The 25,773-nt window shown below is 47.3% G+C and overlaps 1 protein-coding gene across 1 annotated transcript in view; it reads right to left on the reverse strand.

The window, feature by feature from the left end:
• Positions 1-333: 333 nt before the first annotated feature.
• Positions 334-25,773, reverse strand: part of PITRM1 (pitrilysin metallopeptidase 1) — a 31,735-nt gene continuing 6,295 nt past the window's right edge. The window contains exons 7-27 of the mRNA XM_019710583.3: positions 24,969-25,129; positions 22,536-22,662; positions 20,306-20,394; positions 19,456-19,584; positions 18,718-18,831; positions 16,486-16,582; positions 15,853-15,987; positions 14,627-14,765; positions 10,874-10,990; positions 9,452-9,584; positions 8,331-8,451; positions 8,156-8,232; positions 7,763-7,928; positions 7,386-7,486; positions 5,031-5,151; positions 4,251-4,322; positions 3,611-3,723; positions 2,388-2,513; positions 1,334-1,479; positions 867-969; positions 334-788 (exon numbers count right to left, since the gene is read on the reverse strand). Coding sequence (XP_019566142.3) covers positions 695-788; positions 867-969; positions 1,334-1,479; positions 2,388-2,513; positions 3,611-3,723; positions 4,251-4,322; positions 5,031-5,151; positions 7,386-7,486; positions 7,763-7,928; positions 8,156-8,232; positions 8,331-8,451; positions 9,452-9,584; positions 10,874-10,990; positions 14,627-14,765; positions 15,853-15,987; positions 16,486-16,582; positions 18,718-18,831; positions 19,456-19,584; positions 20,306-20,394; positions 22,536-22,662; positions 24,969-25,129 — 2,481 coding nt within the window. The 3' untranslated portion in view covers positions 334-694. The remainder of the gene's footprint in view (positions 789-866; positions 970-1,333; positions 1,480-2,387; positions 2,514-3,610; positions 3,724-4,250; positions 4,323-5,030; positions 5,152-7,385; positions 7,487-7,762; positions 7,929-8,155; positions 8,233-8,330; positions 8,452-9,451; positions 9,585-10,873; positions 10,991-14,626; positions 14,766-15,852; positions 15,988-16,485; positions 16,583-18,717; positions 18,832-19,455; positions 19,585-20,305; positions 20,395-22,535; positions 22,663-24,968; positions 25,130-25,773) is intronic.

Here is a 25,773-nt window from a genome sequence, read left to right on the forward strand (position 1 = left end):
ACAGAGCCCTCCGGTACAAAGTGGGGAGGGAGCATTTGAGATCTCACACGCTCAAATAAACTCAGAAACAATTTTTTTAAAAATGTAGAGAGAAGTTAATGCTTATTAACCCAGAACACAGTAAGTTCTCACAGGGGATCCCAACAGGCTGCTCTGTTTATCATGCGTCTGTTCAAAGACTCACCCCCTCCCCGCCATCCTTGGTATAACTTTTATAAACCAAGGCAGATGTTGGAATACCTTTGTTTATTCATGTCACTCATTGATTTTTTAGTAAAGGCCCTAAAAATTACTTTAGCAAAATGTCATTTAAAACAATGACTAAAGCACAGGTAGGTCAGAGTTGCCTTTTATTTTTAAATGTTTTAAATAGTGTTGTAGGATAAATAAGGTAAAATAAGCATTTCTGTTAGGAAGTCTTACAGTAGTAGTGTGCGTCTCTGGCATTTAACACAAGATTATTTCAGTTTCTTCATAATCACACTATTTCCACCTGCTTTAAGAGAGAACTGAGTTTTGCTCTGACTTGCCAGACAGTACGTACCTTTGGCAAAATTGTCAGAATGCTAAATGACGACGGTATTTGGGAAGAACAATCACTTTTCTGCCCTTTCAAATTACATTTGGCTTGGGCTTACTTCTCGGGCCTGTAAGCCTGTGGCAGCTAAGCCCTGAGCACAGCTGGAGCTGCTGGTCATCTTAGTACCCAGGACGGGTCGTTGGCGATTTTCGTGTTCTCAGGCCCCAGCAGCGCCAGCCCATGAGGGCTCCTCCCGATGCCCAGGTACCTGAAGGGAAAGGGGGTCAGGGCCGTTTCCACGACAGGCGCGTCAGGTCACAGGCTCGGGCCACACAGTCATGCTCACCTGTCGCCCACGTCCATGAGGCCTTGGCGGTGGACAGCAAAGAGCTGCTCCCTGTGCGCCTGCTTCAGCTCGTCCGAGAGGCCATACAGGAAGTGGTCCATGCCTGGAAGGGACACAGGTGAGTGACGGCAGAGCTGAGCCTGCTCCACGCGTACCAATGGACACATTTCCAGCCAAGGGCAAACCGTGGACCTTCACTTTCCCACGGAGCCCCCACCCCACTTGCGGCGAGGAAGAAGATGAGTAAGGGCCACGCTGGGACGGTCTCTGCCCCACGTGGGTCACACCGCCCGGGGCACTGACAGTGCACTCACTCAAGCTCTGAGATGACAGGACGTGACCCCTTTCAAGTGGCAACACTGAGGTGTGCACTCAAGGTGGACGTTTGCGTGTCACAAGGAGGGGGTAGGGGATGAGGACACGACTCAGGACCTCAGCCTGGAACTGCCTCTTACTCCTCCCAATACCTTTGCTTGAGGGAGCCACCGGCGCGTCCACATGGGAGAACACAGACAGCTTGGCCTCGTCAATGTCCTGCTGTGAGAACCTCCCAGATCTGGCCCAGTCAACGGCCTCTGCAAAAGCCTGGAGCGTTTCTGTTGAACGTGGATCCCTAGGAGACCCAAAAGGTCAGCTATTCACACGTTTGCCAATGGAAAAGTGAGCAACAACCCAGACTGACATCACAGCTCCAACACTTCCTAGTTGTTCACAGTGTTTAGTCCAACGGCCCACTGACAAACCAACACTCTGGGAATGCTCGCCCAGCCACATGGGCTATGGGACACCCCTCCTCCTGGAGGCGGGGTCCGTCTACCTGTGTCACCACCTGCCTCTGTAATGTCATTAAAAGAGGAAGTCGGGTGGATGGAGGAATGTCAAACTGAGTGGAAGACTCATGGAGAAATGCTACGAAAGGTTCAATGTCAGCCTTCACTTCCACAAGACGCGCCCAGAGTAGTCACCCGTAAGTGGGCCAATCGGAGCCTTTGCTGTCTGAAGGGAGACAGCTGCAGAGCTCTTCGTCCACACGGTACAGACAGCCCGGCCCGTGCTGAGGGTGGTCCCAGCTCCCGGCACCCACACCAGGAAGGGCCACACAGTTGGCAGGAGCAGAGAGAAGTGCGTCAGCAACACAAGCAATCTGCCCCTTCCCGAGTGTCAGAGTACGCGTGTTCAGACGAGAGCCACAGAAAAGGAAGGCTTCCTCTACCTAGGGCAGGCTCCTCTCTCTGAGTCCTGGAGCCCAGCAAGCTCAGGGCACCTCCTAGTGACATGCACTCCTCAACCAATGCCAGGATTCATGTGAGGCACAGTGTTCCCTGTCCTCTCCCACTGTCCCGAGAACCTAGCAGCCAAAAGGACACTGCTGGTGTGGCTGAGTGGTGAAACGCCAGAAAAGGGGGACAATCTTTTTTTCAAGTTCACTCCAATGTATGACATGACGACACTGATGATTTTAGAGCGAGTTACTGTCAGCGACATGAGATGTGTCCACATGTATGAAATAGAAAAACTCACCTATATGAGTAAAAAGTGAATATTCCATTATGGCTGAGTTTAGCGCCTCCACCATAAGCACCACCTTTTTCTCGAATTTCTGTGTGCAAGAATTTAGCAGTCATCAAACTTGCCAGGATCTTAAGACTGAAACGAATGATTGGAAAATGCAAGTTAAAAATAAAACGGTTGGAAAGAAAGTGTCGTATATAATAAAAGTTATCCAAAAAGGTGTCAAGGGTATAATTCAGCGAAAACAAAAACAAAGAAAACCACTTTGTTAAGTAATATATACACCCCGGTCCCTAGGAGAAAGCCTGAGGAAGACAACATTTCACACAGCGGTTTGAGTTTGCAGGGTCAAGGGGAGAAGGGGTGGGGGGACAGGCTTGTCACACGCTTCTGGCTCTGACACTCGGGGCATTTTGAAGTGTGTGGAGCATCATTTACTTAAATCCCACATCAGCATGTGCGTGTATGTGTGCGTGGGAAGCTCCTGGCTGGTTTGCGAGGCCTTGGAATATGTATTCTGCAAGTTCCGCTAACTTACACGATGAATGCTAACAGCTGATATCTTAGAAGGGAAAAGGGTGGTTCTAGAAAACACCTTCCCAGGACAGAGTGGGCAGGGCCGCACCCCAACATGATTGCCATCCGTGGGAGGCATAGCGTTCACTCCCCGAGGTAACACAGGCCCGATGAAAAGCTAAACGGAGGCGTGAGTACATGTCCCTAAAGAAGTGCCGCCCTCACTGGGGACCCCACGCCCAGGATCTGAGGCAGGGGTCCCAGTCCTGGGCTCATGGGCTCTGCTTTCTCCACACAGACTGGGGTTTACCCTCCATGTGTTTTTCTCTGGAAATTTCTATTACCTCTGTGTTTCCTAAGGGACACACATTCACCGTTGGAAAATTCTAAATACAAAACAGGCAAAAAAAATCCCCCAAAATCAATAACCCCACTACCCGGGGTGCCTCTAGGAACATTTTAGTGTTTTAAATCTCCATATTCTATCCAATAGCGGAAACAGACACCACTCTTCCTGATGGCCTAGCATCATGTCTATGTCCTACAGAAATGGAGATAAACTGAGAAAATCACATTATGCTTACATTTCCTAAATTAACTTTTCCGGAACCCAGTGGCTCCACTCCCCCCCGCCCCCCAACCCCACTGAGTTTTTGGGTTTCTATGTGGCCGCCCTGTCCCCTCGTGTGGTGTCGTTTTCATGCCCTCGTCTGTACCTGGCGTGGTCTGGGTCTGTGTAGGGGGCGGTTCTGACACTTTTGCCAACGTAGTTCACGGGGAACGGGAACAGGAAGTGCGTCTTCATCTGGCAAGGCCTGAAAGTGGGGTCCTGGGGGGAAGGCCAGGCTGTGTCACTGTGAGGTGGCTCACAGGCGCTACCCGCAGAGGTGCCACCTAGACTTGTGAAAGTCCTACTTCCCATGGGAACCTTCCAACCTTGCCACAGGCTTCCAGTGTAATCATCAGGCAGTTAGAAACATGCCACCCACATCACCTGAACCAACTGTGGACTGAGCGAGCTCATCTTTCCCTGTTTTCCAGGAACACGGGAAGATGCGTTCTCTGTGATGAACCAAAGCGAATGCCCCAATGAGCCACGCTGAGTGGCAGGGCTCACACGGCCACCATGGAGGTGAATTATCGAGTCAAGTAGTTACGTGACAACTGGGGTGCAGTGATGAGGCCGCATGAGGGACACGGTCTTCATGCATGGGGACAGGAGCCAGGACTCCGTGGCTCCTACATCCCAGCGCAGGGAGGGACCTGGCAACGGAGGGCAGGCCACCCACTGCACGGCGGGACACGGACCAGCTAGGGACAGCTGGTTCTGAAGTGACCGGGGCTGGGTTAACTTACTGTGATCAGCTTCCTGAGGACCTGGGAGCCACTAATGTGAGTGCTGCTGCCCAATCCCGTAGGTGCAGGTTTCTGAAAATAAAATGTTTCCAAGAGAAATGAGAAAAATCCCAACTCACCTGAAATAGCTAAGAAGGCACACTGCAGAAAACTCAGAGGCAATAACCAGTGTTAGGGTGCACTTGCTTATGTGTTTTACGTAACAGTGTTTTCCTTACATGTGGAATTTCCTGACAGGTTTTCAGATGGTCGGGGAGCTGCAGCACACTCTTTGCCCCTTCCACCAGGTCCCATCAGAGGGAGGGCTCTGGGAAGACGGGGCGGCCCATGTGGGGATGAGGGACCAGGGACGTACGAGCAGACAGCAGAAGTCCATCCTCTGCAAAACCTGCAGACTTGTCAACCTGCCCCTCTACTGGGCCCAGTGAGCTGGCTCACACCCACTTTGTAAGCGAATCATGGTGAGTAGAATGTTCCAGCTGTGATTATTCTAGAGACACTGTGTGTCACTGAGTCAGGGAAAAGCCTCACCGCCAACAGAAAGACCAGCTTTGTCAGGCCACCATTTTTGGCTGTTCTTACAGGAGCGTGTCCCAGTCCCCAGGGTCATTCCCCATTAGTGACAATAGGAACACTGGGTCAAAGGACAAACTACACGGTGTGAAGTCACTTCTGACTGGACTGAACTGAACCCTCCCTGTCTCCTCACTGGCAGTGGGGATGTCGGGAACCCATGTCACACACAGGTCCTGTGCGGCCTGGCGCCTGGCCGGCTCTCACCTGCACCACCTGTGGGGGCTCCGGCTCCTGTTCCACTCGCCTCTGCCCCAGGCTTCTGAGGAACTCTCCCACCACCCGTTCCGTCTGAGACATCTGCTGGGGGGTTGCGTTCACTGAACACCTGTTTAAACAATCACATATATGCAGAAAACCCTTACTACAGAACATAAAACTGTTTCACCAATTCCTTACATCTTGTATAAACAACAAAACCAAAAAAACAGATTAATACGAGGTGTCATTAAAAAACTACGGCGAATGTTTAAATAAATAAAAATATTACAGTAAAGGACACATTGCCATTAATCTCCCTCAAAATATGCCCCTTCGCTTTGAACACACTTATCCCATCATTCTTGCCACTTTCTGAGGCAGTTCTGGAAGTCCTCTTTTATGAGTGTCTTTAGTTGCGCTGTCAGGGCTGCCTCAATGTCCTGAATCATTTTGACTTTGGGGAAGAGCTAGAAGTTGCACGGTGCCAGATCTGGTGAGTAAGGTGGATGAGGATACACTGTAATGTTTTTATTTGACAGAAATTGCCGTATACTAGAAGCGATGTGTGACATGGAGCGTTGTCATGATGGAGGATGATTTACAGCACACTTTAAAACAACCTTCTCTTAACCTTAGCTCACACCCGACTGACTGCACCGAACAAGTTGACACTTGTCACACACTGTCCCTAAGGTTCCACGTGCCACTTTCCATGTTGAAGATCCCTGCCTTTCCATTGGATGACATTCTGTGGCAGCATTCACTGTATTGTTTGATCACAACAGAAAGACTCCGAGTCACACATCGCTTCTGGTATATGGCAACTTTTATTAAATAAAAGCATCACCGTGTGTCCTCATCCACCTTATTCACCAGATATTGCACCATTTGACTTCTGGCCCTTCCCCAGAGTGAAAGTGATTCAGGACATCGAGGCAGCCACAACAGCGCAACTGAAGACACTCATGACAGAGGACTTCCAGAACTTGTTTTATAAAGTGGCAAGAACGACGGGGTAAGTGTGTTTGAAGGGAAGGAGAGTATTTTGAGGGGGATTAATGACAATGTGTCTTTTACTGAAATAAATCTTTTTAATTTAAACATTCATTATATTGTTTAATCGCACCTTGTACATTGTTTTTGTATAAAATAATGCTCAAAAATGTTAACAAGAGACAGTAGCCAAATATGGAAACCAGAGGCTATGTGACCAGTCTTTCAAGTGTCAGAAAACCCTGTCACATCTTTAAATGTTTCCCAGATGGTAACGGCCATCAAGACACAGAGACAGCGTTTCTGACTAAATCCTGTTCTGAAGACTCAAGGAGACTGTCTGCCAACACCTTCAGACTTACACTTCAAGTCGAAAGCTTAAATGGCTGCCCGGGACAACATCAGCCTGAAGGAGCAAACAGGTCACTGCGGCAGGAGCAGTCACCAGAGGACCAGCTGGTTGTAACTCCTGCAGCTTCTGCAGAAGGCATAACGCTATCACACAGCAGCTACGCGAACTACATAGTACACTGACATTTTTCTTCTTTTGGCCTGTCCTAAATTTGTTTATTTAAATTGGCAGTATGTACCACTAAAGTACCATAATTATTAACATGTCCCAACTGCCTTGCCATACACCTGCAAACTTGTGTTTCAGGGAGGAGGAAACAGAAGGTCCCTGTGGCTAAGTGGCTGAGACACCGTGGGTGGACGGTCAGTGCTGCCCAAGGAGTGGCAGTCAGCTTGGCCCCGACCAAAGCCCGCGCCGACCTCGGGGCGCCCCTCCTGCCGCCCAGATGGTCTGGGGGCACCTGCCCATGACCCCCAAGAACCAAGGCGGGAAGGCACTGGCATGCTCCACATGCAGCTACAAGCTAATCACAACCTGTGTCCTGGGAGTGAGACGCTGAAAATAGACCAACTGCTCATCACAGCTGAATTCCGTCCCTGCTCACCAGCCTGAGGGCCTGGGGCCAACTATACATGCATGTCCTTGAACCGTTGTGTAATATTTACGAGAACTTCCCGTTTTTGCTGTGGCCTCACTGATGGCTCGTTGACAGGATATACACTGTCTACTTTTGGGAGCAACACGAGAGATGCATGCAGTCAGCCTAGAACTAAGTGAGCTCACCACGTAGGGGAGTGGGGCGTTCTGCCCCACCTCCCACAGCTCTCATTCAACTTAGTGTTTTGTTCCCAGATAAAATGCTCTTGATTATCAGAACACGTGGGGGTCCAGAATCAACTCTGTGACCTAAACGAGCGTTCTTTCTGGAACGACCACCTCCGTGCATCAGCCCACGGTGCTGAATGAAATGGGACGAACCATAAGTCTCTGCCCAGACACCAAGCACGAGCCCCTACCTCATATTCTCGCAGTTCAGTAAGTACTTCTGGATGCGCGGGAGCTTTTTCAGGACAGGTGTGATGTCTGTCATTTCTGCGATGCTCTTCATCAGCCTCACCTAAGCCAAAGGGACAGCACCTAGAGACGGCACCTGTCCCCAGCCTGGAAGCCAGAAAGCCTGGGTACAGGGGCAATGTGACTGCTTGTGAGGTGCACTCGCCTGCCTTGGGGAGAGGGCCTGGCAGGGGTGAGGGGAGGAGGAAGGTACTCAGTTTATTTCCCCATGAACTCTGGTCACTTAGCTTTTCTGGGATGTAAATGTGGCACCGGGGCAGAGTAGCGACTCTGACTGACCTGCTAACGCACAGTATCCCACTTCCCCTCGGTTCGGTACCTGCTCCATCCCACTGAAGGTCTCCTGCAGGTCCCCCGCGGGCGTCAGAGTCCTGCTGGCACAGATGGACGCGTAGAGGTGCCCCGAGTCTGGGACCCCGTTGGACAGCTCCTGGGCGGCCATTTTCACCAACACCCTGAAGTGCTCTTCCTCCTCAAAGCACGGGCTATGGGCACAAAAAGGTGCCCCGGTCCCCACTCAGGCCCTTGCCACACCACAGCACATTCCCAAGTGTGAGCGTCACATGGCACAAACATCCTCCCGTCTTCCAGGCCTTCAGGAACAGCTGCCAAACGGGTTCTGAAGCCGACAACCCACAGAGCAAAGCCCCCCTTTCCAGCCGCAGCAGAGCTCTGGCCACCCTAGGGATAACATCTCTGCAAGTGCAGTCACCTGTTGAAGATGTCAGCCCACAGATGCATCATGTCCGGGAGGTTCCGGTCCAGGCAGAAAGAGGAACACAGCACACCCTATAGTAGCAAAGACAGAAGGCCCGAGGTGCGACGCCATCCACAGAAAACCACCCAGCGGAGCAGGCCCCCAGCCGCCCCCTGCGAGTAGGCCCCACCTGCTCATAGGTGTCCAGCTGGGAGTTGTCTGGCAGCACGTGGGGAGCCGCGCTCATGCCGCCGGTTTTCAGCTCTATCTGCTGAGCCTGTTGCCTGTAGTCCAGGCTGCCGCAGCCCAGTCTGGGGATAGCAGAGAGGGTCACATCACCACTGTCTCGGCCCGTGTCCTGCTGGCCCCAGAGCCGCCAGGGGACCACGGCGCACACGGCAGGCCCTCTCCCGCGGAACCAGGCCTGCTCGGGGCTCACCGGTACAGCACCTGCAGCGGTTACCGACCGCCTCCCACTGCGGCTGTCCAACGCCCCATGGATCTTCCCTACACTGTCCTCCAGACACCCTGCTCAAACACTTGGTAGCTTTGGGCCAAATATGAACAATAAGCCTTCCTGCACTTGTAAGAAAAGCGAAAGTCATGTCAACATTGATGAGGCTTTTGTGAGAAACACTCTAACTGCTGCTCCGGACGCGAAAAGCAACAACACCGTAGGGTTTTTCTAAAAACACTGGAGCCAGGAGAGAACGCGCGATGGGCACCGTATTTAGAGACGGGCAGAGGACCCTGGGACATCAAAGGCATCTCTCCTGATGGGTCCCAGCACCTTGCTCGTGCGTGGACATGACGCGGGAAGGGGACCCAGCTGACAGCTCCCCTCGCTGACCACTCAGCCTGCCACCCTTGGCCTCAGAGACCCAGCAGAGGGACAGGGACACACGCCTGTATTCTCAGTCTGCTCAGGTGCTCACACAGGGACGAGGGGTCACGGCACCAATGTGGTGGCAGAGGGTCCACACCATGGCTACCCCAGGCCCACATGTCAGATTTACTCATTTTCTGATGCGAAACCATCATTCTTGTCACAATCTTAAGAAGAGCCCTGTCCCCGAGGTACATGTACCTGAACTACCTCACGTCGAGGTTTACAACTGTGTTAGTAAAACAACCCCACAATTTTCCTAAGAGAAATCTCAACAAATACACCATCCCCTTTACACACTAACAACGCTATGGGTCTTGAAAGTGACTCATGGAGACGTGACCATGGACGCAGGAAAATACACGCACAAGGAAGCACCAGGGACGACGCAGCACGAAGGGCTGAGGCGCACGGACGGGCCTTACTTGGTGAGGACGCTGCAGAAGAGCGGCACGTAGGGCCCCAGCTCGGGGGGCAGGGAGTGCAGGCTGCAGAAGGCGCGGAAATAGACCACGCCGTTGGTGGGCTGGGCGCAGTACTGCACCGGGACGTCCCCAGCTGGAGAGACAGAGGCATGCGACTTCAATTTTCACCAGTAAATTTTAATCATGTGATCCTTGGTCAGTATTTAAAAATGCTGATGCTTTTCAAGGGTGGAGGTTTAACATTTATGTTACTGAACAGACAGTAGTCATTTGCTGTAACTCAGACAAACTTCTCTATTGATCTTCCACTGTGCTAACAGCTGAGTCTTGAAGAACGCCTGCTTTTTGAAGAACCAGCGCTGGGAAGCGTCCTTCGGGTTTCATAGCCACCCAGCACCCAAGCTGGTCCTTGCTTCCTTTACCCAGAGGGGACTGACAGTCATTCCTGCAGCATCTAACCCCACTCCCCACCCAGCCCAAATGCCTCCCATCGTCCCTAACAAGTCCCCAGACCCCTGATGGCCCAGCGTGCAGCCCCCGGCACAGGGTGTCCATGGTCCCCAGCCCCTGGGGGGCTGTGCATCCATCTTTACGTCCCTCAGCACAGTGCCCCAACCAGCGGAGGGACGCAGGTGCTCACTGATGACAAACTTATCCTAGTTCTGTAAGGAACACTTCGTGACCCAAATGGGGGGATTAAAGGCCAGTGGGACGTTGACCCTGCTTTCCAGAGGAAAGGATCGCTCGCCAACAGATCAGACGTGGTGAACATGACAGTCCTGTTACAACCAACAGGGAGGAGAGGGACGCCCCACGGACGTCAACGAGGAGCTCCAACACAATACGCTCCGAATCTACACGAGAGGGGACAGGGCAGAACACCCTGAGGACAGGGCGAGGAAGTCAAGTCATGCCATGTGGATGCTGAGTGTTCATCCGCACAGGGGACGCTGTTCCAGACAGAGGCCTCCTGTGCTTCTGACCAGAAGTGACAGACTAGGGAGGAAACCGCGGGACAAAATGCAAGATGGCATGCCAGCGGCCTCCCTCCCGTTCTCCACACCGGCATACAGGCGCTGTGAGGCATTTCCAGGTCCCCCAAGTGCTGTCACCTGTCCTAGCCAGATGGCTGAGCTGGAGAGCACATGCAGCAGGGACTCAGAGGGGGCCTGTGTGCTTTACGAGCTGCTGTCATGCTGCGGCAGCGTCACCCAGACCCTGCCACACCCCTCGGAGGAAAGGACGCAGGCCTGCTTGGGCAGAGAAGTCCACACCACTGAGTGGTGTGGCCACCGAAGGAGACGCCACGGGCAGGACTAGGGAGCGTGCGGCGCTCCCACGCTTCAGGACAGACATGCACACCTGTTCTATGGCCCCATGACGCCCCCACAGCCCGCATCACGCCTGCCAGCGCTCACTGACCTGCCGGGACCACCGCCAGCTCCGTGAATGGGATGCTGCGCTCGATGTCCGTCACCTTCAGCGCGGGCAGACACGAGGTATCGTGGGCCTCACTTTGCTGGGTCTGTAATTCCAAACCTGGGAAAAGGGGGGAGTATTAGGGTGGCAGCGACTGCCAGGCCTGATGTCCTATCCTCTGTCACTAAGCCACAACACTTGCACCGCCACTCCCGAGAGCAACAGGTGCAGGGGCGTGAGTACCCGCTCACAGGCAGCTCTCCTAAGCTCATCCTCAACGAACGAAAGGACAGTTTTTGCTGGGGGTTGGGTGCTTGGCTCAAAGAGGTTCCCCACCCCCCCAAGTTTTACACTAGATAAACTCATTTTTAGAGTTTTCAGACCATTTCTTAGTGGACTAAAGTTTAGTGACTTTTGTATTGTTTCTTACTTCAGGTTTACTAACCTCAGCAAAGTCCTTGTATAATCCCATACATTCCACAAATTATAAAAATGCTTAAAAACTCATGGTATGGGCCTGCTCTTCGCATGGTCTGATGGGATGCGAGAGGGCCATTCCCCGAGTCTGCACAGAACCGCCGGCCCGGCCAGTGGGGGATTCACGCGGCCCTGTGTGACCCACGGCAGAGCTGACAGGAGCAGGGGGAACAGACGGCAGCGTTTAAAGTCCTGTCACACAGAAGTGCATCATGTCACACGGTAACAGCGCCCTGGACTCTGACCCCCACGTCCGGCTCCCCGAAGGTCCCCAAGAGCCACGGATCATGGAACTGGCCTGAGAGGGGTGGGAGTCAGGGCAGCTCGTCACAGGCCATGCCAGGGCTGTGCCCAGGTCCCAGCACAGTCTCAACTGCTCCCTTCCGGCTCGTCCCTGCGCACATTACAATCAAACCTCTGGGACAATCATAGCCCTCCTCACCTGCTGTCACCCCTGCCCCAGTCATCCAAGTGTCCCAAGCCCTTGTCCCTTAGACGTTCTCTAATTCTGCATGTTTGACTTCAAAATGCCAAAGCCTCTTGCCTCTTCACCTGTCCAGCCCTGGCGACAGCTCACAGGCCCACCTCCTGCATCCTCTGAAACACCCCCGGCCCTCTCTGAATGCACAGAGCCCCCTCACCAGGCCACGTGCTCCCAACTGCAGGGCCACACCCCTTCCCAGTACATAATGTTACACAGACACCCCAAAATGGAAGATTAGTGTTTAACACATCAGATGGGAGACCATTCCCATTTTCCCCTTGGTGCTAACCCACAGTGGCCTTGGGTTGCTCCCACGAAGTCCACACCTAAGACTTCCTGACCTGAGGGGATCACTGAGCGCACTGGCAAGTGTTCTCCTTCATGGAACTCTGCCACGATCTGTGAAATGCGATCTGTAAGAATGCTACCCCTGGGGCTGCATTCGTTTACACACGGTGTGGACTAGAGTAACTGGTTTCCTTTAAAACAGAGAACACCCCACAGCAGGCCAGGAATCTGGTCACTCAGGGAGGGTCCGTTCTATTGCTGAGGTGTGGAATTATGTCCTGTGCAAATTAAAAATGGGAGACGGTTGTTTCCACGTCTTGGCTATTGTAGATAATGCTACCCGAACATAAGAGTACGTATGTCTTTCCGAATCAGTTTCTTTGTTTTCTTTGGGCAAATACCCAGACGTAGAATTGCTGGATCATATGAGCGTTCTAGTCTTAATATTTTAAGGACCCTCCATACTGTTTTTTATAGTGGCCATATCCATTTAATTGGCATTTGTGACGAGTGGATGGATCTTGAGTCTATTATGCTAAGTGAAATAAGTTTGGTGGAAAAGGATAAGAACCATATGATTTCACTCATGTGGGGAATAAAACAAAAAAAGTAACCAACAAATAACAAGATGTTCATAGACACAGACAACAGATTGGTGGTTACAAGAGGGAGGGGCTTAGGGGACAACAAAGAGGGTACAGGGGGTCAAATATATAGTAATGGATGGAAACTAGACCTTGGGTGGTGAACACACAACAGAGTGCACAGATGTTGGATTATAATGCTGCACACCTGAAAATTAGTATGTTATTAACCAATGTTACCCCAATAAATTTAATTCAAAAATATCTTCAACAGCAACAGCACAAAAAAAAACCAAAAAACAAACAAACAAAAAAACTCCAAGACAGACAAAGCAATGGAAGATGGATGGGTGGGACTCCATCAAAACAGAAAGCTGCACAGCAAAAGAAAACATCAACAAAATAAAAAAGCAATCTACAGAATGGGAGAACATGTTTGCAAATCATACAAGGGTTTAATATTCAAAATATGTACAGAATTCATACAATGAAATACAAAAAACAAACAATCCCATTAAAAAAATGGGCAGAGAACCTAAATAGACATTTCTCCAAAGAGGACACACAGATGCCCAATAGACATATGAAAAGATGCTTAAGGTCACTAATCACCAGGGAAATGCAAACAAAAACCACAATGAGATACCCCCTCACTCCTGTCAGAATGGCTATCATCAATAAATCAACAAACAACAAGTGTCTCACTTGTATGTAGAATTTAAAAACAAACAAACAAAAGAAAAGCTAGCTCACAGATACAGAGAACAGATTGGTGGTTGCCAGAAGCAGGGGGTTGGGGTGGGAAAATGAGTGAAGGGGTCAAAGGGACAACTTCCAGTTATAAAATAGTAAGTCCTGGGGATGGAATGCACAGCATGGTGACTATAGTTAATACTGTATGTTTCAAAGTTACTAAGAGAGTAAATCTTAAGAGTTCTCGTAAGAAAAACAACTACAACTCTTTGGTGACACGTGTTAATTAGAAGCCCTGTGGGGATCAGCTCACAAAACATACATTCAGCACTTCACGTGCACTGAAACTAGTGTGTCAAATATACCCCAAACAAAAGCCACAAAATGGAGATGGAACCTGTCATCTGGCACTCACAAAACACAAGTTTGTGTTCAGTTTCATTCTCAAATAGCACGTTACATTTACGGAGGAGCTTCAAACAGCTGTACGTCTGAAGAATTCAGAGATGAAGAGGTTACATGCTGACCTTTACTTTGCCTTTACCAGACTGAATCACCTCCAAGTCAGCGTGACCAAAATGGGGGTGTGTCTGTGTGTGCACCATGCACATATTTAACAGGCCTTATTATATGTAATGTCCACATGATGCAATTCAGTTGCAGAGTTAGAATTCAATGAGTTTTGATAAATGAATAATGTAACCATCAGGTCGTGACACAGCGTATCTCCAGCACCCAGGAAGTCCCCTCGGGCTGGCAGCAGACCACCCCCTGCCCCACTCCTGGCTCCCAGCCTGCCAGTGCTTTGGCTGTTTCCAGGGTTCACGTAAGTGGACTCCCTCAGTGGGTGTTCTGTGTCTTGCTACTTTCCCTCAGCAGGACTGTCTTTGACATTCATTGATCTGAGTGTTCAGTATTTTGTTCCTCTTTGGGGCTTAGCACTAATCCATCGTGTGGACATACCAGATTGGTGGTAGTGTGTTGTTTCAAGTTTTATGTGGACATAAGCTTTCACTTCTCTTGGGCAAATACTCAGGAGTAGGGCCCCTTTATGGTAAGTGCATGTCCAACACTGTAAGAAATTATACAACGTTCTGTCTTCACCGCACCTGCACCACACGGACCCAAATGGAGACTTCACCACAGCTCACGTCCGTACCCCTCACTGAGACGAAACCCACCTCCTGGGACCTCCCAGCTCACAAGTAAGTGTCCAGGGAAGCGTCTGACCTTTTTCATAGATCTGCTGCTTGTCTTCCAGGGAAAGAGAGCTGACCTTTCGCTTCAGTTTTTCTGTTTCCATTTGTGTTTGTTTCTCGGAATACTGGTCATCTGGTGTCATTGATAAAGTCAGCTTATGCTGATTATTCTGAAACAAGCACAGCAACCAAAAAGCCACGTTACAGGAGACTTACTAAAGCAGCCTCCAGCAGTGTGCCCTTGGTCCCGAGTGCCACTGTCCCATTTTCATTAGTGACCACGACAGAAGTCACCTCACGGTGGTCTTATGGAAAGTAAGAGCCAGATAAAATTCTCCCAACCATACCTGCGATGCAGTAACTACATAATCCACATGTGTTGTTACTACGGCTGTTAGCATGGTGATTACGGTTACTATGTCGGAACCACACATGCAAACAGTCAGCATTGTCTTTATACCTTGGTTGTACAAGGAAACTTTGCACTTTTCAATATTATAAATTTGTGTGTTAGTCTGAATTGCAGACAACATACAAGAAAATAATTTTTATCTGGTCTTCATCATACTATGACTCTCTCAAAAGGTGAGTTCTCCATTATGCTACAAATGATGAGGATAAAGCAGATGCTGACCTAACATAATCATGTTAGGTGACATAACGTGTTTCCCTGATTCATTTCAACAACTACACACACACACACACACACACACACACACACATACACACACACACAATGCTCACGTGTAATCCTACAGAGAGGTGGGAGTGTTAGTACAACAAACACTTTATGCAAAGTAACTCTCAATAACTCAGCCGTCCTACCCCCATGGCCAGGTCTTGTAAGTTCTGCCATACTGACTATCGACTGGGGACCACGACCAAGAAAAGAGGCCAAGAGTCTATGGAAGCTAAGGAGCCAGGCGCCAGGCGGCGCTTCACCAAGAACCAGAACAGTCACACGTGTAGGCCACTTGCCTCCTATTCTGTACGTTCTATTAACAAACTAGACCAAAAACACATGCAGGTATTTGTTAATACATACACGCCTATTTTCATATAAAAACACCCACTGACCTCTGAGTCTGGAAAATTGCATTTTTAAGTTAATATGAGCATTTAAATTTTTAATAATTAAGAAATTACATCACCTATTAACAGAAATTGACTTAAATATAAATTATATTCCTAATGCTCTTCTCATTATTATAAAACTCAACTTAAAAATTACAGACTTAAATTCTCCCGTTTTCTTACCTTAAAATACTGTTTCACTTTTTCTTGCAAAAATTTGGGGTTTTCCTTGAGGCACTGCCTGAACTGAGCCACGTGACGTCCCAGCTGCAGGAGCTCCACAGGGTCCCCATCGTGGTTCCAACAGGAAGCTATGTACTGGAATAGAGGGTGTGAAATCCACAAAGCGCGTTACACCGCACACTCTTCCTTAGCTCAGTAAACACCAAAGCTATGACATTTGATTAAGATCTGCTTTTCTATATTTAAAAAATAAGTCATTCTTTGATTAGAAGAAAAACTAAACTCATTTTAAACCTTGTTTTCCTATTAAAATAAAAAAGCTCAGGTTTAAAAATTATTGTTAGAAAATACAATTACCAACAGATCAAGAGTTATCATAAATCCCCACTATTTAAAGTGTTCTATGTAAATCTATTTTACATAAAAAAATAGCTATCAAAAAACACTTAGGTAAGCTGGTAAAAAGACAAACAAAATATAAAACTAAATTAAAAATAAATTTATGTCAGATCCAAAACAACATTAACTTTCAAGGTTCAAATGAAAGATGCTATGAATAGTAACCAGTGTTTTCAAGAACCACTAATTATAAAAGTAACATAAAAAAGACAAGGTGGGTGGGAAATTACACACAGACGTCAGGGCGAGTCCAAAGCTGACAGACTGATGCTTCATTTGTATTTCAATTTTATGAAGTAAAGCTTCAATTCGATCACCTTCAAATCCTTTCCTAAAGAAATATTAAGAATGGAGACATTGAAAAGAAATAAACGTTTTTACTACAAAGCTACAATAATCAAAACAACATGGTATCGACAAAAAACAAACAAATAGACCAACAGAACAGAACTGAGTGCCCAGAAATAAACCCACACATATATAAGCAACAAATTTTTGACAAAGGAGCTAAAAAATACAATAGCGAAAAGAAAGCCTCTTCACTAAATGGTGCTGGGAGAATTGGAAAGCCACGTGCAAAAGAATGAGACTAGCGTGCTGTCACCATGTACCGAAATTAACTCAAAATGGATCAAACACCTAAACGTCAGACCTGAAACAATAAACTGCATAGATACATAGGGACTGAACTTATGGACCTTGGGTTCAGAGAGGATTTTATGAGTTTAACCTCAAAGGCACAAAAAATAAAAGCAAAAATGAATGAATGGGACTATATCAAACTAAAAAGCTTCCGCATGGCAAAAAAACACACACAAAAACATCAATAAAAAAAAGAGGCAACCAACCGAATGGGAGAAGACATTTGCAAACAACACCTCTGATAAGGGGCTAATATCCAAAATATATAAAGAACTCGTACAATTCAACAACAAAAAACAAACAACCCAATTAAAAAATGTGCAGAGGACATGAAGAGACATTTTTCTAAAGAGGACATAACAGCCAATATGTAGACATATGAAAAGATGCTCAACATCACTAATCATCAGGGAAATACAAATCAAAACCACAATGAGATATCACCTCACTCCTGTCACAATGGCTATCATCAATAAATCAACAAACAACAAATGCTGGGAGGATGTGGAGAAAAGGGAACCCTTGTGCACTGTTGGTGGGATTGCAGATTGGAAAACAGTATAGAGGTTTCTTGAAAAATTAAAAATAGAACTACCTTATGACCCAGCAATTCCACTTCTGGGTATTTATCTGAAGAAAACGAAAACACTAATTCAAAAAGGTACGCGCACCCCTATGTTCACTGCAGCATTATTTACAATAGCCAAGATATAGAAGCCACCTAAGTGTCCATCAATAGACGACTAGATAAAGACGCGGCACATTCATACAATGGAATGTTACTGAGCCATAAAAAGATGAAATACTGCCATTTTCAACAACATGGATGCATCCTGAGTATCATGTAAGACAGGCAGAAAAGGACAACCGTATGATTTCACTGATGTGGGATATAAAACAAAAGCGACGAACAAACTCATAGACACTAACCAGTGGGGGTTACCACAGGGGAAGTGGGAGTGGGGAGAGGATGAAGAAGGTAAAGGGGTCAAATATATGAAGGAGATTAGTCTTTGGGTGGTGAGCACACAATGCTATATACAGATGATGTATTACAGAAGTGTACACCTGAAACTTACACAATGTCATTAACCAATGTTACCCCAGCAAATTTAATTTAAAAAGAGGAAAATTCTCAGAATAGAAAAAAGGAGTAAATCTTTGTAACCTTCTGTTAGGCAATGGTTTCAAGTGACACCAAAAGCACAAGTATCTAAAGGAAAAAAACAGGTAAAGTGGACGAAATAAAAAATAAAACCTTTTGTGCTTCAAAGGACATAATCAGGAGAGCAAAAAAATAAGTTGTATAATGAAGAAAATATTCACAAATCATGTGTCAGATAAGGGCTTTGAATCCAGAATATTTAAATAACATTTACAACTGTATAAATAAATTAAAAACACACATAATCCAAATAAAAAAATGGATCAAGAAATGTATTATTTCTCCAAAGACAGAGGCCAATAAGCACATGAAAAAAGCCATAGGTCACAGTCCCCAAGAAAATGCAAATTAAAACCACTTCAAGCCTACCCGGATGGTTCGAATAAAAAACCCAGAAAATTAAAAGGTCTGTGAGGACGGGGACGCGCTGAAGATGAGACAATTGGGCCTTCACACGTGTTGGATGCAGTGTGGGCATCGTGCAGCCACTGCAGAACAATGTGATTTGGAAGTTCCTCAAAAAGTTAAAAACTGTTACCGCATGAGCCAGAATTCCACCTGGGTGATGGAGGCAACAGACAGGAGAACATGTCTACCACTAAATGTAGATGGCCGAACAACGGAGAAGGCAGGGGATCAGAGCAGAGGGCTATACGTACGCAATGACGTCCTCCAACGTCCTGTCGATTATGTCCCGGACTGTCTGAACGTCCTTGTCGGCCATGCCCTGCAGGCCCACGCTGAAGTAGGCGTCCCTGGTGTGGCCGTTGTACCTGGAACCCGAGAGGAGAGCATGCACAGAGCCCGTGCGGCTCCCACCACTCGCTTACCACACGCCGTTTAACGAGCAACTACGCCAAGCAACGGAGCTAAGAGCATTAACTCTCAAGTCCCACACAACCAAGCCAACGAAAGCAGTGTCGTCCTCAGACATCTGCTCTCAGACATAACTGGCCACATCACATTCGTGTCCTTTGAACATTTCCAAACATCATTACAACTTAAAAAGAGTTAAGGCAAAATAAATGTAGAAATAGAGAACGGCTGAGTGTTACAAAATCTTAAGATTTCAAAATATATTTAATGAGCTGACTTTTAGAAAAGGCCGCAGTATGCCATTCTGAGATCGTGCAAAAGTGTCATTTTCTCCTTTCTTCGTTTTCCCCCAAACCCCCCTGCAGCGGACGGAAGCAGCTCACTGCACCCATAAGCTAAGGCACAGCTGTGTGCTGGCACGACAGGGGCCGTCCCGTAACTGTGGGATGTGAAGCAGCTACATCCCTGGGAGCCGGGAAACCCATCCCAGGTGTGACAACCAAAAACATGGCCAGACATTGTCACATGTCAAAACTGCTCCCAAAGGTGAGGTACTAATGTGAGCCCGTGACGAAGCTTACCCAACATCAGGAGAGAAGTCTGTGCCGAGCCCAGACTCGATTAAGGCTTTGTAGAAGGGGGAATTGGGTCCACCGATCAAGAGGGAAGACAAAAGGTTCAATGTGAAGGCTTCGAACGTATCAGTGATGCTTCATTTAAAAGGGGAGAAAAAAGAGCAAAGTGTTGTCCCTTATGTTTTCAAACTCATTAAAACCACTACCGTGCTGCCACTCATTTCCAAAGAAGCTGGTGTTCTACTAGACGGTCTTGAATTTCAACCTCTATTTGAACAGCTGTATAGGCAAAGGCGAGAAACTGTGCTTCTCATACTGGGGGTTGTTTTGGACCCAAAGCATGAGACAGTTGGGCTGCGCACTGGATGCTGCTGCAGGAGGGTGCCGAGCGTGTCTTCGCTTCTAACGGCACTGTGAGCACTACACGGCAGACAGGAGCCGGTGGAGACGGGCAGCCGGGAGCACACAGGCCAATGGGCGTCCTCGGCTCGCACACCCTTCCGGTGTCCAGTCTCTACAGTTCGAGTTGTGCATGCCTCCAAACTGCTGAGGCAGCGTGCACGGCCCTCTTCTCAGGCTCAGACACCTGTGACCCCACATGTTAACCACCGCTGCTCTGAGTCAGTCTTTCTCTAGGAGTGAGACTTACAATGCAGTGAGAAAGAAGTGACTTCTCTTCTGCACGGCTACCCAAAGCCATTTCCCCCAAAACCAGCCCAGACAGTGCTGAGAACTCTCCTGACACCTACCACCTGCTGGAGCCCTGAATCCCAACCACCCACCATCCACACCTGACTGGAGAACCCACTCTGACCCTGCTCACCTGCATGTCTTCTCCTTTCACACTGTTACTTACTCTGGCAAGAGGAAGCTGACACTGACGGTTGTCTGTTTAGAGGAATCTGCGGCCAGTGAGTCCGGGGCACAGGTGATCTGGAATTCCCTCTGTAAGACCATGCGATACGTGAAATAGGCAGAGCATGAATGAGCGGGTTCACATTAGGTTATGTGGATGTGTAAATGGTCTGAGAAAGACTCCCCCAAAACTACTAGAATAAATGACGTCAGTAAAGTTGCAGGATACAGAATCAATATATATTAGTTGTGCTTCTACACAACAATAACGAATGATCGGGATAAATTAAGAAAAAAATCCCATTTACAGTTGTATCCAAAATATAAAATACCTAGGAATAAATTTACCCAAAGAGATGAAATACCTGTACTCTGAAAACTACAAAATACTAAAGAAAGAAACTGAAGTTACAAGTAAGTGGAAGGATATTCCTCGCCCATGGATTGGAAGGATTAATATCGTTAAAATGTCCATGCTACCCAAAGCAATCCCTATAGATTCAAAGCAATCCCTATTAAAATGCCAGTGGCATTTTCCACATATCTAGAACTAATAACCTTAAAATTTATATGGAACCACAAAAGACCCCAAATAGTCACAGCAATCTTGAGAAAGAGGAACAAAGTTGGGGGTTATCACACTACCTGATATCAAACTATACTGCAAGTAATCAAAACAGCATGGTACTGGCATAAAAAAAGACACACAGATCAATGGAATGGAATAGAGAGCCCAGAAATAAATCCATGCCTATATGGCCATTTAGTCTATGACAAAGAAGGCAAGAACATACAGTGAGGTCAAGACAGTCTCTTTAATAAGTGGTGTTGGGGACATGAAACAGATACATGCAAAAAAATGAAACTGGACCACTTTCTTACAAAATACATAAAAATTAACTCGAGATGGCATAAAGACCTGAAACTCTAAGACTTGAAACTATAAAACTCCCAGAAAACACAGGCAGCAAACTCTCTGACGTTGCTCTTAATTATGTCTTCCTGGATATGTCTCTTCTGGCAAGGGAAACAAAAGAATAAACAAATGGGACTGTATCAAACTAAAAAGTTTTTGCACAGCAAAGAAAACCGTCAACGAAATGAAAAGATAGCCTGCTGAATGGGAGAAGATATTCACCAGTGATACATCCCATAAGGGGTTAATATCCAAGCTACTAGGTTGGTGCAAAAGTATCAGATTGGTGCAAAAGTAATTACGATTTAAAAGGTTAAAAATAATTGCAAAAACCGCAATTACTTTTGCTCCAACCTAATATATAAGGAACTCATACAACTTAACGCTAAAAAACAATCTGATTCAAAATGGGCAGAGTACCTAAAGACACTTTTTCAAAGACCCACACATGGCCAACAAACACAAGACACTCAGTATCACTGCTGAGAGAAATACAAATAAAAACCACAATGAGATACCACCTCACCCCAGTCAAAATGGCTATCATCAATAAATCAACAAACAACAAGTGCTGGTGAGGATGTGGAGAAAAGGAAACACTTGTGAGCTATTGGTGGGATTGCTGATTGGTGCAGCCACTGTGGAAAACAGTATGGAGGTATCTCAAAAATCTGAAAATGGAACTACCTTATGACCCAGCAATTCCACTAATTCCACTCTTGGGTATTTACCCAAAAAAATCCAAAACACTAATTCAAAAAAATATACGCACCCCTATGTTTACTGCAGTGCTCTTCACAACAGCCAAAACATGGAAGCAAAACCGAATGCCCATCAAGAGACAGTTGGATAAAGAAGAGCCGGTACATATACACAGTGGAGGATCACTCAGCTACAAAGAGGAGGAAACGCTGCCATTTGTAATAACATGGATGGACCCATGGGGGGGGTATTTTGGTAAGTGAAATAAATCGAAGACAAATACCATATGAAATAAAAACAAAACAAAAAAATGAATAAACAAAGCCCAACAGAAACAGTCTGTTAGGTACAGAGAACAAGCTGATGGCTGCCAAAGGGGAGAGGGTGGGGGATGGGAAAATAAAATAAAATGGTCCAAGAGATACTTTTCTTAACTTTCTTTACAAACAAATAACAAATAACCTTCTGTAGGCTTGAGAAAATCTTACATACATGCAGAACCCACAACCCCGTTTGAAAAGCAATCCTATCATTAATACCCAGAGTGTCTGCACCCTGCGTATTTGGCAGACAGGGTAACAGCACACTGAGCACGCTCTGCGCGGCCACTCACCGGCTTATCCCAAGGCTTCTGAGGTGGCACCGCAGTGCTCGGCTCGATTTTCTGGAATTTACTCAGTGCCTCTTCATGAATTTGTTTCAGATGCTGTTCTAACGGAAAACTGCCGTAAGTGAAGAACCTGAAATTTCGGGAATGTACTTATTAGTCTCTTTTAGTTTAAAAAAATTAGAAATCAACCCATATGGCTTTTTGTAGGAAGGCATGCATACAACAGCTGGAACAAGCCAGTTCCATAATTAAATGAACTTTATATAGGAGTATATATTTTTTCAATTTCCGAGTAGGTTACCAACACCAGAGGCCTCCCTCTTTCTTTTTAGAGGATAGGTGGTTTAAACAAGACACACATTGTACAGAACAACTGAATGTACATTTGGCAATAATTGCTCTTTATTTTAAATCTATTATAAAGGTGTTAAAAAAAACAAAAAAAAAAAACAGGTAAGAGCTATGTTAAAATACTTTGTGACCTATTCAGCCAGAAGGAAAAAGGTTAAAATGACAGTGATCTTTTTCTTCAACACGACATTAAAATTTTGGGAACTAGTATCTTACAGATCCTTTAAAAACTTTTACTCAAAGGTTGAGAAAGTGAAAACCAGGAGTGTGAGCCCCTGGCTCCCGTGCAGACACTGGTCTGTGAACGCCTGTCCCATTTGGTCAGACGCCTTGGGACATGACCATCTGCACATCTGTGGCAGGAGCCTGGACTGGGGCGTGGGGGGGGGGGGGGGAGAATGGCAGAAACCAAAGAGGTTACTGAAGACTAAAAACTGTCAGAAGGACATGATGACAAATATATGGTGATGGAAGGAGAACTGACTCTGGGTGGTGAACACACAATGGGATTTATAGATGATGTAATACAGAATTGTACACCTGAAATCTATGTAATTTTACTAACAATTGTCACCCCAATAAATTTAAAAAATGAATTATAAAAAAAAAAAAAAAAGGACATGATGAGCCTGAAGGAGCTCCCTCCAGTCAGAGTTGGGACATGAGCATAAAAAATAAATTCAAAATTCCACTTGATCACAACCTCAGATATATACACATATAAAAATAGGTGTATGGGTTCATAATAGTAAATATAAAACTAAGTAAGGCTAAAAAAAGACTCTGTCGTCAATGCAGGAGTGGCTGCCACCATGTCCCCCGGAAACTGGACAGCGAAGGGAAAGCAGCAGCCCCGCCTTTCCCACCAGAACCGCATCTCAGGGGAATCCACAGCCCGCGGACAGAGAGCGCCTTCAAACATTACAGAATTCTGTGGAAACTGCTAAGTCTACTAAAGGGCTGCTCAGGAGGCAGCATCAGTGATGACAAGATCGGGACAGGCCAACGAGGGGCTCCACAAGGGCTCAAAGGGTGCCGGCTCGGAGTCTGGGTCCGCGAGGGAGGCCATAGTCACCATAGGAACCTGCAGACCAGCTGCAGCAGCCCCACTGTGGAAGCAGCTCCGAGATGTCTGATGGGACCTGCAGGCGTGCCGTGCAGGCAGCACCTATGCAGGAGAACTGGGTCTTCGCAGCCAAGTCCAGCTCTCAGGAAACACAGGACATGCCCACCAAGGCCACAAAGGGGCAATCTGATACCCCAGAAGGTGAAAGTTCAGGGGCAGCCCACCTACTTTCTTCAATTTCAATGAAAACAAGGGGTTGGGGGGGATACTGTCCTACAGGAAAGGAACTTAAGAGACACACTGACAAAATGCGATTTTTGGGCCTCATTTGGGTCAAACATTTTGGGGACAACTAGAAAGTCTTAATTTAGGATAAGAGGTAAATGGTTTTAATCAACTATTTTTTTTATTTCCTTAAGTGTGAAAATGGTATTATCTTATGTAAGAAAATACCCTTACATTGCATGGCTACAAGTAGAAGTGTCAGGGGTACCCCACCACACCTGTTGGCAAAGTAGAGACCTGCGTAGTCAGTGCACGGGCACACTCTTCTGGGGTCTACACTTTTCTGTATATTTGAAGTTTCATAATTAAAATTTACATTTTTTATACTTAACTCAATCTTGCAAATCTGACTTTACATTAGCATTTAATTTACTTATAAACACAAGTACTAACGTTTCATCATAGTGATCTCTGAAACAGGAATTTACCAAAAAGCACCCAGCGTCACGACCTGCAGCCCCACTGCGAAGGACCGAGGCCACAGAGCTTTACGGGCACCCAGGCCGCCGCCCCTGTGGGTGGGGCCTCCTCCAGGAGGTGCTGGCACCACCAGGCTGGGTGCATGAGTGGAGGCTGCAGACTGAGGCCGAGCATCGAGTAAATGAGACAGGCAGCTTATGAAGATCCTGTCTAAATTCCTTTGGTTGTCAAACGGCGGAAGCGTACAGTATAAAAAGTGCCAACAAGTCACCTCCTAATCAAACTGCCATCGGACTTTAAAAACGAAACTCCACCTGGCATTGCTGGGGTGATAATGTGTAGCATGGAAGTGTCTGAGCTGCTTCCACGTGAGGTCTGGGATGCACAAGGGGTCACCACCGGAGACCACGGCATACGTGTGGTCAGGAAGCAGAAGATTCTGAAGGTGCTGAGAGAATACCCTCTCGTTGTCTGCCTTCAAATGAAAAGAGACACGTCACACATAATGTGACACACACCCTGCGCAGCACAGTAGGTTAACCTGCGGGAGCGCACCCTGGGACACCCTGCGACACCCTGCAAGTAAAACCATCCCAAACGTACACCAGGACATCCATGCAGACATTGTGTGAACAGCATTCCATTCACTCAGGACCTGCGTGTGGGACGCAGGGCCTGGCTGCCAGAGAAGGCCACCCCCTTGCAGGGCGCACTGGGTGACACCACCCACAGGCGAGGGCCACGGGAAGGATGCTGCAGGCAGGTCCCAAGGGCGTCCAGAGGGAAGGCTGTCACCCCAACTTGTTTCAAGAAGATGCTTGGGGGGAATGCTGCCCAAACTGAGTACTAAAGTCTAAAGGAAAGAAGTAGCCTCCAGGGGCAGAAGGCAGCCGGCAAGGGAGCAGCCCCACATGGCAGGGGCTGGGGGAACACGGCCAGGACAGCAGCTCTCAGACCCCTCGTTCTCCGATACGTTGAGGTCCCTGAGGAACTTTTGATGATGTGGGTTTCCGGATCATACGGGGGTGTGTGTGTATAATTTTTTTGTATTAGAAATTAAAACTGAAACACTCTCAAAGTACTTACTTGTATTCATTAACCTAACCCATTATTAGAGGT

This window comes from Rhinolophus sinicus, chromosome 1, assembly GCF_057876585.1.
Source record: "Rhinolophus sinicus isolate RSI-liver-muscle chromosome 1, RSI-T2T, whole genome shotgun sequence".
Lineage (NCBI taxonomy): Eukaryota > Metazoa > Chordata > Mammalia > Chiroptera > Rhinolophidae > Rhinolophus > Rhinolophus sinicus.